At 38.3% G+C, this 18,512-nt stretch overlaps 1 protein-coding gene across 1 annotated transcript in view; it reads right to left on the bottom strand.

The window, feature by feature from the left end:
- Positions 1-18,512, bottom strand: part of LOC121925692 (ESF1 homolog) — a 53,273-nt gene that overhangs the window by 14,132 nt on the left and 20,629 nt on the right. Inside the window, exons 2-6 of the mRNA XM_042458159.1 lie at positions 18,483-18,506; positions 16,142-16,256; positions 12,844-12,997; positions 5,640-5,795; positions 2,029-2,150 (exon numbers count right to left, since the gene is read on the bottom strand). Of these exons, the coding sequence (XP_042314093.1) occupies positions 2,029-2,150; positions 5,640-5,795; positions 12,844-12,997; positions 16,142-16,256; positions 18,483-18,506 (571 nt within the window). The remainder of the gene's footprint in view (positions 1-2,028; positions 2,151-5,639; positions 5,796-12,843; positions 12,998-16,141; positions 16,257-18,482; positions 18,507-18,512) is intronic.

The raw sequence follows: 18,512 nt of genomic DNA, 5'->3' as shown, positions 1-18,512 counted from the left end.
TAAATGCACTTTAAAAATAACATTTCCAAGATGAAAAGTGCACAGGTTTTCCAATTATGTTCCAGAGAGTTCAGCATCCCTTAGTGTGCTTAGTGAAAAGACTAGTAACTGCAGCAAACTTTCCACACACCAAGACTGTCCGCACACCAAGGCTTGCATGAAAAGCTCTTTTCCAAGCGCACCTTCTAATTGAAGTTTGATGAGTGGCAACCCATAAACTGCCTGGCAATTTTCTTTCTGTGAGAGTTTCCCCTGCTATGTTCATTGCGTTTTTTCAAAACCAGACAGATATATATATATAGATAGATAGATAGATAGATAGATAGATAGATAGATAGATAGATATATAGATATATATATATATATATTCAGTTTTTTCTTAAATGTACCTTTAGCTCTGAATTAAGTTGTTCATGCTCCATTTTAACTGCTGTTTTGTTCTTTATTATCTTATATTTTGTTTCAGAATACAGCAAAGCACGTTCAACATTTTTTGAAAGGTAGGATATACATTTATTACTAATAAATGAATTAAGCAGTCTTGAAAGACAGCTTATGCTGAACCTCTGCAAGATGCAACTACTGGGGGATGCACTTGCTCCTCTGAAGAGCAGCAACGATGAGACCCAAGAGGTCTGTACCAAATGAGTGAACTTCCTAGAACAAATTTTAAAGGAATTTGCCAATCCAATCTCTTTATATTATGATTTATAAAACATGAATGATTTAAAACATTTTGGGCATAAATAAAAACATACATTGTAGTATATGTTTGAATGGGAAAATTAAAAGATAACAACATGATTTCATTGATTAGCCTAGAAATTATAGTGCATAAAAAGATGGCAAAGCATGGTATGATCAAGACTGAAGAGCTTTGAAAATTTGCAACATGTATATTGTGCATTTTGGTTGGCCAATAAAGGTATCATTCTTTGGTATTTTTAAAAATCTTATTGGATTTGCTATATGGCCGACACAGCTACCCCTGTTTTTCAATGTTTGATCAGATAATGGGAATTTCATTCTGTATCTCGGCAGCCATAAAGAATTTGACCATTGTTTATTTTACTGATTTATTTTCATCTGTCAATAAGTAAAACCAAAGACTTACTTACTCAAAAATCCTACCTGGATATTTTGAAAGAATAGGAGTTGCCCATTTGATTCACTCACCTTTATAAAAATTACACAATAATAATAATAATAATAATAATAATAATAATAATAATAATAATAATAATTCTACAGTCCTACAAGGACAAAGTTTTACATTTTAAGGGATACCTTTAAATTGACCGTCTAGTACATCAGGGGACAAGCCATGGAATGTGAACATTGTCAGATTCCATGGAAAAAATTGGAGAAACCAAGAATCTGTTGTTAATTATTAAGGGTTCTGTGACCTGAGCTAACATACTGATCCTATGGAAGAGTCCCAAAGACACATCAACAGATACATCTAGGGCCATCAGTCCAAAATGAGAAAGTATGTTTTTGCTTAGCAATTTGCCAGACTTTGAAAACAACAATGGTATAACCATGGTGAAAATAAAAATAAAATCAATACGTTTAATATCAATTATGCAAAACGTCCCACCAAAACCTAGGCCTATTGCATGTAAGAAATGTAGTTTATGCTATAGATGGGACAGCATTCTGTTAGGCGTTGGAAGGCTAAAGGCTAATGTACAACACCTCAGTGCCACATTCTGATTTTACAAAATTTTAAGGATTAGAGAGGACAGGGATTTGAAAAGAATAATCATAACCATTTGCAACTTTTTTCGGATCCTGTGGCAGAGCTCGCAAAAAGTCACTTTTCTGGAGTATGGCTCTCAGAATCTCTCAGGGAATATGGTCAATGGACATGCTGGCTAAGGGTTACTGGTAATTTTGGTAAGAAAATTACTTTTTCAAGTTTTGTCCTGTAATATAATGCAAGGCTCCTTGGCAAATTAGTCACCTTAGAAAAAGATTCTCTGATAACAGAAAATCTGAGTGTGTGTGATTCAAACCAAACATTACCTTCTGTTTTTTCTTTAGTTTCCTCTTCTCTTTCTTTTTTTCTAGAAATTGTTCCCAGGGAGTCAGTTTATCCTTCCCTTCTAATTTGTTTCTCACCATTTCTTCAGCACTTTCTTTTAGTCCTGCAGCCAACCAGAACAATGTGTAGAAAACAGATTAGATCTTGAATTAAGACTTATATTCAGATATCTGAAGGATCCTACTAACAGATCAAGGTGAAAAACTGGTGACTGAGAGATTACACCGAGATTCACCAAGCTGCTCTCAAGGGACTCACAGAGAGTAATGCTGAAAAGTAATCTTGTCTTTTTGATTTATTGCCTTGAGATTATGCTGGATCATTTGATAAATTAGAAACAGGAGGCTAGAATGGGACATTCAAAGCTTCAATAATAATGTGATGATATTTTAGGCTACTAACAAATCATTCTAAAAATGGCTAGAACTAAAATAAAAGTGTAAAATTAATACAATCAACTGATATTTAGTTAAATTTATCAAATTGTCTCTCATACCAGTTTTTATCTGCAACTATAGGAACTGAAAAAAATCAAAAGAACATGATGTTACTATTTCCCATCTCTCAGAAGAAGTTAAAATCAAACCACTGACTTAGGTTTTCATCTCCCTGATACTTTTTTGTCATGTTTGCATGTTAGGAGTAACCTTAGCATTTCCAGACCTGTCAACAGCTGGAAGAAGCTAGGTATCATGCTAACATGTGGTTGAAAGACACATCCTTTGTTTCCATAGTAAATGACAACTTCATAAGGCCAAGTAGGAAAAACACATTCTGTGGAGTAGTATACTAGTTCATCTAAGTCTCTACAGTCACAAAGCACTGGGAAGGACCACGAAGCAATTTCTTTTAAAAGAAATCAAGTCACCTGTTACATGGTTTGTAGTATTCTGCATACAATGTGGTGTGAGAGCTGCAGCTGGCGGAGGGAATTTTGGTGGGATATAGTAATTTAGGATCCGAACATTAATGTGTACTTTTACACTTATTATTTCTTTCTCTTTCTCATGCACACAATGGCTTGGTTCAGAGGTAACGCTATAGCATGGTTTGGTGTTGTGAGAACAAACCTGCTCAGAAGCTAGTTCGTCTCCTCAGCTACTCTTGACCATTTACTTATTTCACTTTTAATGGAAACCAAAGTTGGGCATTGGTAAATTGTGGTTTGCAACAGCCCTCTGAATGGTCATATCTCTTTAAATATAATTTGTTCTGAATGGACTTACTGTGAGTAAGACCTTCACTGAGACCACCTAAGAAAATGCCATTACACATTACAATTTCTGTTATCAAATTAATTAAATAAATAAAGATTACATTAAAGTTTAAAATTATGAACAGTTATCGTCTTCTGCTTGCAGACAATCCAGCAGACAGGCTAGCATGATGAGATGGTTTCAACATAACTTCAGTCTGTAGTAAAAACACCCAAGTTACTGCAAGTAAAAGAACTGGATGGCTGACAGTAGGACCACAAAAAATAAATATACTTTTGACATATTATATGGTGATGGCTACTTTGCAGAGTTTTCCTGAAGAGTAATGTTAGGTGTTGAAGCAGATCATTCCACAGCAGGGGGAACCCTAAAACAGTTGTAGGATCCAACTGCTGAGAAAATGAAATCAGCTATTCCATCTGGGAAAAGAAGGACTTGGATGTAGCATGGCCTTTCTTAAAACCAGAAAGGGATTGAATTTCTGCTACAGCTTAGAATGTCTTAGAAACTGCTGCCCAAACCATTCCTCAAGAATGAAAGTGATTGTCTTAAGTGGCCACAATATACAAAGCTTAAGGGGAATAAATGAACTGTTCAGAGCAAACAACATATGGCTAGAAGCTGGAGAATGTACTGTATGCCTTTGCTCACACATACACATCCCTTTATTCAAGTGTAAAGGAATTCAAATTTGTAAGGTCAGTAGAACTACTATAGAAAATGAATAACTGCTGTTTTCCACATGGCCATGGTCTTGGAAGTCATCATAAGTAAGAATTTACTACCTTACATGGAGCCAGACTTCACACAGAAGCTGCTTTTAATAGTTCCCTTATAGCGAATTGCTTTCACAATGTTTATTCAAATCTATGTGTACCAACTTGCCATGAGGGGAGCATGTGCTGTCCATATCATGGCAAACTTTTGTTTTTGAGTTTGCAGAGGCACAGATCCCCATTTCAAGCCATCAAATAACAATGGATGAATATACATATGACTTTTTTTTCAGGCTGTACCAGATTAGAAGTGTAGTCAGATAAGTAAAATCAGGTGTGCCCATAGCATTCTGCTCTCTCCTCCTGCAGAGGTAAGGGTGAGGTGGGCATAGGGTGGGTGTGGAGAGAAGAATGTATCTTGTATTGTAATGTTTTAAATTTTGTAAGCCGCCTTGATCATATTTATGGAAAGGCGGGATAAAAATAAAATTTATTATTATTATTTATTAAGAATGGAAAGGAGGAAGAGAAAGCAAGGAACTGCATTTGTGCATGGTGACATTCTGAAGTTGGTAAGTACTAATGGGGCAAGCTGTTGTCAAAAATGGCCTTGGCTACATTTATGGCAGCAACACCAACAAAACAACTTGGTAACTTTAGAATGAACCATGCCCTATGAGGAATGACTTGGGGAGCTGGAGATATTTAGCTTGGAGAAGAGAAGGTTAAGAGGTGATATGATCACCCTGTTTAAATATTTGAAGGGATGCCATATTGAGGAGGGAGCAAGCTTGTTTTCTGCTGCTCCAGAGAATAGGACCTGGAACAATAGATGCAATCTACAGGAAAAGTGATTCCACCTCAACATTAGGAGGAACTTTCTGACAGTAAGGGCTGTTTGACAGTGGAACACACTCCCTGGGAGTGTAGTGGAGTCTCTTTCCTTAGAGGTCTTTAAACAGAGGCTGGATGGCCATGTGTCAGGTATGCTTTCATTGAGAGTTCCTGCATGGCAGGGGGTTGGACTGGATGGCCCTTGCGGTCTCTTCCAATTCTGTGACTCTCAAGTAAAAAACAGAGACATTTGCTGAACTACTCTCTGCCACTCATTAAAGGTACAAAAGAATCTGTAGTTGGCAATCTCATTTTAATTGAGAAAAAGAGAGAGAACAATCCTCAAGGACTCTTCCTTGAGGATTGATACTGTTTCCCATGCATGAGTGTGGTTCAAACCTAAGCAAAATAATAATAATAATAATAAAAATAAATACAAATAAAAATAAAAAATAAAAAAACGAGCCAGCAAAAATTGAAAACTATGCCTTGAACAAATATTTTAGCATCTTACAGTCTGACAACTTTAACGAAGTTTGCATTACAGCATGGTTGATTTTAAGCTGTTGTGTATCCAAAAACACAGAAGGCATTAACCTACAGAATTGTTATTCCCACTTAGAGTACACTCATTCAATTAATTACTGAACAGTAAGTCAATATTTTTCTAAAAGTTACTGATTCAATGGGTCCACTCTAGTTGGGAATAGCAATCAGATTTAGACCTTAACATTGCAAACAGTAAAAACCACAAAGAACTTTGACTTTGGCACACTGATGGGGCCAGCCCCCTAGAAATGACTGCACACTATAAAAGCCATTTACCTGGAATCCACTTAATCTCCATTTCCATATCAGTTTCTTGATGCTTCTTTTCTTTTTCCTGGATGCTCTGAAGAAGTTCTCTGTATTTTGCAATCTGCTCTTCATCGTCCTTGGGGTGAGACTTATGTTTATCTGCTGTTTGTGTGACACCAACATCTTTAAAGGAAAAAAGAGAAACTTCTAGAAAGTGCTTATAAAAGTAAATGTATTTATCGAGACAGATGAAACAGGTAAGCAAAACTTAGAAGGGCTGCTAGGGCATGTGTTAAATGTTAGGCTGAAGATATGCAACAAAGCCATTGTGTATTAAGGGCATGGGAGTAGAAACCATAGGAATTTGACTGGTTAGAGAGAGAAGTACATTGCCTGACCATATATTTACCTGTACCAAATCAGATTACTGGCTCCTCTAACCAGGGCCAGTGTGTTGCCTGGGAGAGCGTAACAACAGCACCCTCCTGCATAATTCAAGCTACCCACTATGCAAGACTAGCCACTTTGGTCACCTGAGACAAATCAAATTTCACAGGCACCCTATTCTGGTAATAAATAATACATTAACTTCCCCAAACACCCTGAAAATACCAGATCCCATCTGATCTTGGAAGTTAAGCAAGATTAGGCCTGGTTAGTACTTGGAAAGGAGACCTCCAGAATACCAGATGCTTTAAGAAGAAGCATTCACAGGAATGCAACGAATATTCCACTCTGAATATTCCTTGCCTAAGAAAATCCTATGAAATCCATGAGACCACCATAAGTTGATAGGTGTTTTAAAGGCACAAACTTTGGTCCAGACCTGCATCTTCCCCAGTACTGTCAAGTCTAAATGGCAGTGGATCTCCCAGGTTTCTCAGCCCTAGAAGGAGATGCTGGGGATCAAACCTGCAGCCATGTGTTCTACTGCTGAGCTATAGCTCTCAATACTTAAAATGTAATTAAAATTTAAATAAAATTCAGTTTAACTTTTGGAGGATGGGGATCTGTATAAGTGCAGCTGACTAGGATGAGACAGATTGTCTGCTCTTTTATATGTAACACCTCTTTAATAACTATGCTGAAGAGAGTAAGAAGTACAGAACATTCTTTCCATCTGATCACACATTTTACATTTTTATTCAAACAGCTGAAATTCATTTCTCCCTCTGTTTGTGCTTAGTACCACAATAAACAGACTGGCTAGAATTCTGTCGTGTACTCCAGAACTCAATGAATAAAACATCAGGAACATGTTAAAAAAGACTGTGCATTTCTATTAAAAGTGTATTTTTGAAAACATAATTAAATTCAAGAACTTTCCAGGTTCAAAATATACCAGCAAGACTCCGGTCTGGTCACACATCTTAAACTATGTTTCTCAACTCCAGTTACCAGGGCACTTTTCATGTGGTTTGTGAAACCAAAATGAAAATATAGGAACATACAGATTTCTTCCAAAGTATTATTATAACAATGCTAAATCAATGCTTCCTTCTCTATGCTGATGCAGATGTAAGAAAATGCAGATGAACAGAAAGGAGAAGCAGAGGGGAGGCTATGGAGAGTGAAGGGTGGGGATACAACTGAATGTTGGCAAAACAGAAAGTCCCACTGGCAAAGTAACACTAGATTGCTGCTGCTTGCCATTGCATAGACAGGGATTGCAGTAAGGATGAAGGGGTCTCTGCTGGCCCAGCAAGGTCCTGGATACTTCACTTTCATGAGTGGCACAAAAAGTCAAACCACTAGCACTATGGTTGATAGTGTGAGCAGTTAGCACCTATGATTTCTTAAAGAATCACAGAGGGCCATCCAGTCCAACTCCTTGACATGCAGGAATGTATAATCAAAGCCACCATCGATTAGATGGCCATCCAGCATCTGTTTAAAAACCTCCAAAGAAGGAGACTCCACCACACTTTGAGGGAGTGTGTTAGAAGTTCCTCCTTATATTAACATGTAACCTCTTTTCCTGTAGCTTGCATCCATTGTCCCGTATTCTAGTCTCTGGAGCCGACACCTCTCCAAATATTTAAATAGGGCAATCTCATCGGCTTTTAAATACTTTTTCTCCAGGCTAAACATACGCAGCTCCCTAAGTCAATCCTCATAGGGCATGGTTTCCAGACCTTTCATCATTTTGGTCGCCCCCTTCTGGACACGCTCCAGTTTGTCAACATCCCTTTTTCTGTCTAAGTGCAGTACAGTTGGCCCTTCTTATACACAGATTTTTTATACACAGATTCAAGTATCCACGGTTTGAAAATGTTAAAAAAAATATAATTTTCAAATATCAAACCTAGATTTTCCATTTTTTATAAGGGACACCATTTTGCTATGTCATTATATTTAATGGGACTTGAGCAGCCACGGATTTTGTTATCCACGCGGGATCTTGGAACCAAACCCCAGCGTATCACAAGGGTCCACTGTACTTTACATTTCTCCCTGTTCAAATTCATTTTGTTAGTTTTGGCTCAGCTTTCTAATCTATTAATGTCATTTTGAATTTTGATCCTCTCTGCTGGAGTGTTAGCCACTCCTCCTAATTTGGTATCATCTGCAAATTTGATAAGCATGCCTTATATTCCTTCATCCAGTGCATTGATAAAGATGTTGAATAGCCCTGGACCCAGGGCAGAACCCTGTGGCACCTCACGGGTCACGTCTCTCCAGGATGAAGAGGAGCCATCGCTGAGCATCCTTTGGGTTTGGCCGGTCAACCAATTACAAATCCACCAAACAGTTGCATTGTCTAGCCCACATTTTACAATCTTCTTTGCAAGAATATCATGGCCAGGTGGAAAGCAATCAGTTTAGAAGTTCCACCAGGATTTCAACAACTTCCAGCCTGTCATCATCCTGAGCATGGAATGATCCACAAAACAAATTCTTTGCACCTGCACAATACACCATGCTCTATTGAAACCCACAGATCGCTATACATAATTACATGCTTCCAGTTTCCACCCAGAGCACACTATCAAATCTACTGTGTACAGCCAAGCTCTCTCATACAACTGCACCTGCTCAGAAGAAGACTCAAAACTCTTGAATTTACTACAGGCATTTCTCAGACTATAATACCCACCGAAGGAGATAAAGAAACAAATTGACAAGGGAAGGGTTACCTACAATCCCCAGTGAGACCTCTCAAGTGCATCATCAAAGAGCTAGCTACAGCCCTCTCACAAACTCTGGGAGGCAGGTCTTTATTGGCCTACAGACATCCTCCAAATCAACTACTCACTTACAACTGGATACTTAACATGGATACTATATATAACATACAGATATATGACTGTTTCCACAAACCCAGATGCCGCTAACTATGTCCCCACATCAACTCGGGGAGCAATATTAAACAGGCCAATAACATTACTCACAACATCAGCATACATTTACTTGCTCATCCTCCAATGTAATATATGCCATCCTATTCCAGCAATACCCCTCTACACTCTACATCAGATAAACAGGACAGTCCCTACTCAAGAGTATTAATGGATTCAAATCTGACATTAGAAATGGTACTGCCAAAAAAAAAAAAGCTGTAGAACATTTCAAACTTCCTGTATACATAGTAAGGGATTTACGGGTTGTGGTCCTTGAGCAAAACAATTACAAGGGAAGACTAGAAGGAGAAACTGCTGAATTGAGTTATGGTCACAAATTCTAATAATTAGCAGAGATATGAACAAAAACAGTGGCTTCACGGCACACAATGTATAGTAATACAGTGGGTATCTACTGGAGGTTTAGTTCTGGGGCCCCCATGTAGATACCAATATCCATGGAAGCTTAAATCCCATTACATACAATAAAAAAATGGGGTCCTGTCTATAAAATGACTCCCTTTTCAGAGGGAGTTTTGAACCCCCGGAAACTGACTTTTGATAAGCTGATTTATTGCTTTCACACATCAGAACTAACTGTCCAACTGTAAAGATTGGAAAGACCTGTATCACCTTGCCCACACCTCCTAAAACTTAGGGCAGGGAACATGACTTGCCTCTTTCTGGATCCTATGACATTCAGTTTCACTCTCACAACTGTATAAATATGCTTTATAATCGAGACCTTAATACCATTCGGTACTGCATATGAAGAGGTGGGCATATATCCACAGAAGTTCATGCAAAAATAAAAACCAGTTAGTCTTAAAGGTGCTACCACATTTCTTGCTCTTCCTTCCTTCCTTCCTTCCTTCCTTCCTTCCTTCTTTCTTTTTGAATGAACAATCTGATACAATGGGGTTGTGGCATCTGTCTACAAACTGTGTGCCTGTGACATTTGTCATCTGTCACTATTTAATTTTTGTCTTTGACAGTCAGATGGTGCTGCATTTTATTTTGTCAACTTTCCTAGTATCCTACCATTTGGTACATACATTATCATGGTTTTCTTTTTGTTTTGTTTTTTGTACCAAATTGTAGATTACTTGGCCAAGATCCAAAATAAAAAAAGAACCTATAGACACAATCACTTAAGCTGAGCATAACATAAATGTGAAATGTTAACAAAATGGATCTTGCTTTTAATTAAAACCCTAAATAGAAACATGGAGATTGCTGCTCAAGAAATCAGATTAGGAACATTTGAATCACTGAACTATGGTTCATCCCCTCCCATTAATTATGAGGACTGATATGATTTGCTGGAAACACTGCAGAGCTATGCACCATTATGTTCGTCTGTTCATATCATATGAATATTTCAAATCATATTAACTGTCAGTGTGTGTACACATCTGAAGCCTGTCTTAGAAACTACTAGTATTAGAAATAATTGTGCCCAATTCACTTATTTTATGTTCTGTCAAATTGATATTGGGTATCCTCACTAACAAATGACAAACAAAAATCAAGAAGCAGAAGAACAAATATGACAACAAAGAGAACAGTTATTTTGGTCACATCAAAGAGGAATTATTGGAGATAAAGTGAAAGCAGTTGCTCTCCACATTTGTAGCTTTGACTTTTGTGGCTTTGATTATTCGTGGATTTGTTTACTATGTTCTCCCTAGGAATCTCTAGGTCCTCCAGCGTGACACTCTTGTCAACTTCTGCCAAAAGTCACACTGGAGAGGGTTTTTAATTTTTTTTTAATTTGCAATTTTTCCACATTCATGGGGGTCTTTGGTTGGAGCTTGTCACTTGATGCCATCCTTTTCTGTTGTTCTCCTGGTGGAAGACTGTTTGGGAAGCATATTTTTATTAATGCCAAAATCTGTCAATGACCTCCTTTCCCACTACGGTTCTGCTAGGACTTCCAGTGTGATAGCTCAGTTCTGTTTTACTGCTGATTCTGGGTGGTCAGTGAGCATGCTTTGGGTGTGGCTTAGGTGTCCCAGTGATCAGGTGAGAAGGATAAGGGGTAGAAATTTCAATTTGATTTCCTTTTAACTGAGAAACTTTCAAACTTATTTTTCTCTACAGACATACATTGAGTCTTGTCAGAGAAGCAGAGAAAGCAAAACATTGCTCGCTGTCCCACACACCCTTTGCAGTTGAGTATAGTTTTAAAAAGCATTTGGAAGATGAAGGCCAGCAACTAGTTTAGTCTGATCTTCCTGAATCAGAAAGCTATTCCTGAGCAATAAGGGAAAAAAGCCTCCAGATTGCCCTTATAAAAATATCACAAGATAGATTTGGGACTGTTTTTGATTTTGGTTTCCAGTACAGCAATCTCTGAAACTTTATAAGTAAATACATTGCTGATAACTTCATCTCCTCCTTGTTTTGTATTGCACTTGTATAAAATTTAAACAACTGGAGAAGCAGTAAAGGAAAAGCTAAAAAGGCCAAAAATCTGTCCAGATGTAGTAGCCATTGCCTTTGTAATGGCTGCAGGGAACTTGAAAGCTCGTCGTATTTCTATTATTTTAATGATTGAATTGAATATTGAATTGAGCATGCATATTATGTGATCACAGAAAACTGAAAATGAGAGCAATAGCATGAACAATCACCAGTTCTTAACAAACATATCCCAGGGTTGTCTGTCTTCTGCATAATTGTATTTTTTCCTTCTGCTTTTATATTGTCTTAAATTCTAAAAGAGATCACAATCCAAAATTAAACTGAAGCAATTCAGGTTCACTCATATTAACCGTTATGTAAATAATGCTCTACAGTCCAGGTTCAAATTAATTTGCTTTGAGCCTTTGGAAAAACTGGAATGCTGCAGTTGTAGCTGGTGTTCTTGTTGTTCATGGAAATATTTCCTTCCCTTGGAAATTGGGTTCCTGAAATTGTGCAATTGTACAGAAATATAATACTCTGTGGTTGTAGAGATTCAACCTTGCCAGTTGACGTGAGCACTTTTGGATAATGTTTGGTATGTGTTTTATGGGTTTGAGTTATTTGGCACTGTCGTGGTTGAAATAATATTAGCAACACAGACAGTGAAGGAATAGAAAGGTTTCTTGAAATCATTTCCATCTCTCCCTAGTTCTTCAGAGATAGCAAAGGTAGTTTAAATCTTATGTGGTATATGAAAAGGTGGTTGTATTAATTTTAGATGGAAAAAAAAAGCCCCAAAAGTGCAGTAATAACCAAAATATGAAGTAAATTAAGTGATGGCCCTCTGTCAGCAGAATAAATTCCCTGTCTATTAGTGAAGGGACACAGAGGGCCAAGGACTTCATGGTGGGTCTCATCAGTGGACTTGGATCTTAACTTTTTCTTCTGTGAATGAAAGGGCAGTTTGCACTCACAGTAGGCTGCTTCCGAGTAAAAAATACTTTTTACTAACACTATAGTGGACCTTGGGCAAGTCAAATTTTCTCAGTCTCAGAGGATGGCATTGGCAAAACCCCTATGAAGAAACTTGCCAAGAAAACTCTGTGACAGGATCATCTTAAGGTCACCATAAGTAAAAAATGACTTGAAGGCACACAACAAAAACAGCTGTAGTAAAACAAGAGTTTAGGTGTTTTCATTTTAAGTCTCTCTTCTCTTCTTTAATAAAAATTATCTTCTAGCAGGTAAACAAAATATTCAGGCCAATGAAAATATAGCCAAGTAGGGAACAGAACTCTGGTCTTGAGTCACAGTCCAGGACTCAAACCACTACACCATCCCAGCTCTCAGACTACTGTTTAATTCTCAACCTCCATTAAAAGGAAGAACCTTGGAGAAAAAGTGAACTTGAAAACCTTTTGTTAAAATTGCATTTAAATATTAGACTCTTTACACAGAATCTTTTCAGAGGTCAGAAGTACCTTGTTGATGTTTCTCCTCCTCGGCCTCTTCGTCCTCCTCACTTGAGGAAGCCAGGTAAGCCTGGAAGTCCATGTCCAGAAGTTCATCTTTTTTAAAAGTTCTGCTCAGGGAAGTCACTCTTTCATGATCTGTTTCGTCCCATGTGATGTCTACCTTAAGGCCAAAATACACATATTATACATCTAACAATTCAGACACATATATTTAACATCATACATAAATACGTCTATTCATATTTGGTGTGTTTTGGATCCAACAAAAAACCCAAAGCCAATTGTGATTTTGGGCCATAAAGGTCTCCTGTCTTAGAATCTGGAGCCATAATTTGCATCTGTCATTGTTCTTTTTGCTGGGACTTTAGACCAGCATCATCTTCCAGCATCTTCAGTCTTACAATTTCAAGTGCTAAGCCTTTCATGCTTGAGCAGCTAGGACTAAAGAGGTTTGCCCCATTTGATTTGTTAAGGTGTGTCTGCTGGAACACAGCAAGTTTCTGCTGGAACATAGCAGCAGTTGAATGGGTGACAGGAGAAGACTGTCAGCAAACATGTGTCTACTTCCTCATTCTTCATTTATATTTTTCCCCTACCTCAAGGTTTGCTGAAACTTCTGAATATTTTAGCTACCGATGGAAAAGTATTGCAATCAGGGTTGGAAAGCCTGTCGAAGAAGATAGCTGTGGTCTTTGGAGAGGACAGGAAGCAAGTCACTAGGACATCACTCTAAATGACCAGAAGGCACTTACCATTGCATCTCCAATTTACTGAGTCTTCCCCAAACCTTAGCCACATTTATTCAACCATTTCATTTCAAAAGTGTGGTTTGGAAGCAGGCTTTCATTTTAAAACCAAAGTTCAGATACTCATAATGCCAGTCTAGAAGTGAATTACACATTAACAGTATAATCCTCCATGTTTTTACTCAGAAGAAAACAATCAGTTCAGTATTACCTATTCTCAAGGGAGTGCGTACTAGACTGCAACCTCAGTCAATAAACCCTTGCCAGAGTTACACACAATCCTGTATTTTACATTTCAAAACAATCTTATGCCATTCTATCATTCTGAGTCACTCATTTAAGAATGTTTTTAAATCCGTGGAAGGATTACAAAGTATTTTTAATGCCTTAATACTCTCTTTAGACATTTTGTAAAAATTATTGAGAAGTGAAATAAAAGTTTTGTGAACTATTTAATTAATTCAGTTTTGAAGACTTTTGCCTGTGTTTTCAATATTATACAACACAAATGATGGATAATCCTACTTTGAATGCAGCTATACAACAATCCCAACAGAAATATACCCCACAGCAACACAGTCATAACAATGAAAAACTTCTAGCTGAGAATCTTTTGTTACACACAAATGAGAAGACATTTTCAAGGGAACCGCACAATCTTCTCTTTCAAGGGCTGGTATTGTGTAGCAGCTAAAAGATGTGAAAGTGCAGTTCTATACATGTTTATTAGAAGTAAATTACATTATGCTCAGTGAGGATTATTAACAAGTAAACAGGAACAAGACTATAGCCTGCATTAGAAACTGAAAAATCCCATGTGTGAAGCTGGTATAAGCCATGAATTCACAAGATGGTCTTAGGCAAGCTCCATCTCTTGCTCTCAAGTATCCTGCTCTTTCTGTATTATAATAAATTATAATAAACAGCTATCTTTCAAAGTTATTATGATCTTTACAACTATATAAGGTACAGAACATGCTAGCATAAATAGTATCAAATGGAACATAAATACTACATATCATCTAGAGCAGTGGTCCCCAAACTGTGCCCTTTAAGAGATTTTGGACTTCAGGTCCCAGAAACCTCAGCCACGTTGGCCAATAGTCTGGGGGTCTTGGAGCTGAAATCCAAAATCCCTTAAAAAGAACAGTTTGGGGGCCACTGATCTCGAGCATAGAAGCAGCGTGTGATAAATAACCATCTGCTTTTAATTAATTATTTTCTATTACTTATGTTGGATTTACTCAATGTGAGTTTTAAAAGGACAACGTAATTCCTCTTATGGTATTACCATAACTATTGAGTTACTTTTATAGCCAGAAGGAGCTTGCCTCCCGAAATGATGCAGGATAAATATTGCACAATTCAAGCACTGATTCATGCTGTGAACTCTGTTGTGGGCGTTAAGGCAGTTATGGGCTGGATAGGTGGAAAGCATGTGGGGACTACAGGCCACTGCCTTGTAGCATTCAGATGGGAAGGGGGCGAAGGTTGGGGCATTTACTTTTGAGAAACAAGGAAAAATTATTTTAAGTATTTTAATGGCAATAGTGACCAACTACTTCTTGCTGGCATTGAGCCGGGGCTGGTCAAGTGCAGCCCTCCAGATATAGTTGGGGCTAAAACCCTCACCAGGCACTTCCCATGGTGAAAGGCCATGGGAGGTGCAGTCCAACAATATCCCTAGGCCAAAAGTAGCTACCTCCTGCTGCCTTCGATCCTGAGATCAAGGTGGAAGGATGGGATACAAATGTCATGGTTAGTTTGCTTAGGATACACTTTTCAGCAAACATCTTCTATTTCTTGTCTTTTCCCCCAGGTTGTTCTGCCTTTGCATACAGCTGCATACTCAAGAACAGCTTACAAAATTTAACCCAATACAACCTTTCTAATAACAATTCAATACAGTTGTACAATTTTTAAAAATACATGTATGTCTTTTTAAAGGACACCCTGAGATTTCTTTGTAATTAATGATAAGTTACAACAATGTGCAAGGCAAACATCTTACAAGAAACTATAATTGACAGGGTTTTAAAAAACTCTTCGAAAAACTGTTTTCACCTAGTACAGTATTATGGTTTAGAGAAGCCAACGGAAGTCTCCATTGCAAATTAAGCCTTCATGACATGGGATTAAGTTGTTTTGTTTTTAAAGGCAAGAATATATTAAGCAGATATCTAGAAGATACGTTTCATCTCCAAATGTGTTTGGAGTAATATACAGATTTAACAGGCATTTTAAAAGCAGCTAGTACAAAACCAAAACAATGATACAAAAAGACTTTTAGAGTTCTTTTATCTTTCGCCAACACTGCCAAATGCACACCCAGGACGTATGTCATGAGGTTATGAACTCACTGAAATCCAAGCACAAGTCACCCAACACTATAATGGACTGGGAGTGCACTTCTGCTTTTTGACAACTGCATCTATACAAATGGATTGTTTTCCTCTTCTATCTACACTGCAATCACTGTTGTATTTACACAATTTACAAATTAAGAATGCACAAAAGTAAACAAGTCCCAAAGGGCTACAAAAACATTGTTAAGATACCTTTGATGTTGCCACAGCAGCAGATGTGAAGTACTTTGGTTTATAAGCAGCTCCGTCCACTTCTGAGGCCACGTCCTTTGGCTCATAATCAAATGTCACATCATCTGGAATAAATCTTAAAAATCAAAGGGAAATGATTTATTATTGAAACAGATATCACAAAGCTTCAAAGGAACACAACTGATAGGTCCAGCTTCTCTCTAATTAGTATTAGCTGTGAGGGGGAAAAATTGCTGTTTAGCCTAGGGCTAAAGACAAATGGGGAGCGACTTGGAAAAAATGGTTACCCTTTGCTCTGTACAGGGAATGTTCTGCCAATGGATTTCCAATGAAAAAAGGATGGAGTTCTTCTTATCATTATTGCTTTTGCTAGGGAACCTGGGGACAACCTTGACCAGTTGTAATTAATACAACAAGGTCTTAGAGAGCAGAAAGCCAGTGAAAAGGAAAGGGCCATAAACTCAGTGGCAAATCTAACTGCATGAATGGAAATCTGCTTGCATGATATTGGATATAGCTCATGGTCCCTTGCTTTGTGGTATCCCAGTGGTTGCCACAAGCTGAGTTTAACCTCATATTTCTGAAATCCCAGGGAACACTGAAAAAATCTGACACATAGTAGCTCCACTATCTGTGGCTCTAAAGCAGGGGTGAAGTGGCCTCTAATCTGAAAGTGCCATCCAATGTATGTTACCTTCAGATATATTCACTTATAAGTCTGTTTCATCCAGACAGGATGGGGCATCTGGGTAGGGTTGGAGTGGGGAAAGTGTGGCCTTTCAGCTTTTGATGGATTCACCTCCTATCAACTTTAGTCAACATAGCGAATGGTAAAAGATAAAGGGAGTGACAATCCAACAGAGGGAAGCACTTAGTTGGCATACACTGCCCACCCCACTTCATATTATATGTGGGTATGAGTCATATGGAGCCAGTATGGTGTAGTGGTTTGAGCACTGGACTATGACTCTGGAGACCAGGATTCAAATCCTGGCATGCCATGGAAATCCACTGGGTGACCCTGGAAAAGTCACATTCTCTCAAGTCTCAGAGGATGGCAATGGGAAACCCCCTCTGAACAAATCTTGCCAAGAAAACGTTGTACAGTGCGCCCACGTCATAAGCAGGTGCGCTTTACGTGGCTTTCAGCATATGCTGAAAGCCGCACGGGGAGGAAGGGGCAGTGCATCCCATAGGGACGAATGAGGTGTGCGCCCATGGTGCGCGTGCCACCACATGCACAAGCCCCATTCATTTAAATGGGGCTTGAGCATACATATTATTTGTTTTACACGGGGGAGTCCGGAATGGATCCCCCGCGTAAACAAAGGGCGCACTGTAAAAGGTTCACTTTGGGTCGTCATAAGTTGGAAACAACTTGAAGATACACAACAGCAACAACAACATGTCATATAAATTATTTCGAACAAATACAGAACTACAAAAGATCTATTTTTCATAAGTAGATAGCTTTAAAAGAGGAGTGAGAACTCACCCTTGTTTACTCCTCCCTCCAGTTAACTCAACTCTCAACTCCTACCTCCAGTTACCTGCTAACCTTTAGGCTATGAGGCAACAGGAATCTAGGGAAAGACCACTGAACAACACTTGCACATCAACTTTTGCTTTAAAAATTATTCCCCTTTCCAGCATAGCATTTTCCTATACAGACTTCAAATGTACTTTAAATTCACCTTTTATTATTATTATTATTTGAATAAACCCACACCTGGGGTGTAAGGGCTGCAAGCATCCCTCTAAATAATCCTGTTATTTCAGTATAAGCAAGGTAAGGAGAAACAGTCTTCAAATGCATGATTTATGCATTTGTTACATTTATGTCACACCTTTCCACCAAGGAATTTAAAAAGGTATATGTGATCCTCCTCCCCTTTACAGTCCCAACAGCCTTGTGAGCTAAATTTAGACTGAAGGAAAATGACTGGCCTAAAGAAGCTGAGTAAGTATCTGACCCTTGGTCCTTTCAGTCCTAGTCCAATACCTTAACCAATATACAACGCACTGGCTCTCACAGTGCTAAAAAAATATTAAAGTACACATTTGTATGCAAGCATGGTGTAGTAGTTTGGGTGTTGGGACTAGGACTCTAGAGACCAGGATTCCAATCCCCACTTGGCCTTTGAAACTTACTGGGTGGCCTTGGGCAACTCACACTTTGTTGGCCTCAGAGGAAAGCAACAGCAAACCCCCTCTGAGCAAACCTTGCAAAGAAAACCCCAGGATAGGTTCACCTTAGGGTTGCAATAAGCTGGAAATGACTTGAAGGCACACAACAACAAACACATTTTAAAAATAGAGTAGTGATGACAATATACTATACCTGAGGTCAACAAAAGAACAGCTGCTTTCA

Source organism: Sceloporus undulatus, chromosome 1 (assembly GCF_019175285.1).
Source record: "Sceloporus undulatus isolate JIND9_A2432 ecotype Alabama chromosome 1, SceUnd_v1.1, whole genome shotgun sequence".
Lineage (NCBI taxonomy): Eukaryota > Metazoa > Chordata > Lepidosauria > Squamata > Phrynosomatidae > Sceloporus > Sceloporus undulatus.
Note: the sequence above shows the minus strand (reverse complement) of the source record. Positions and strands in the feature narration are given on the sequence as shown.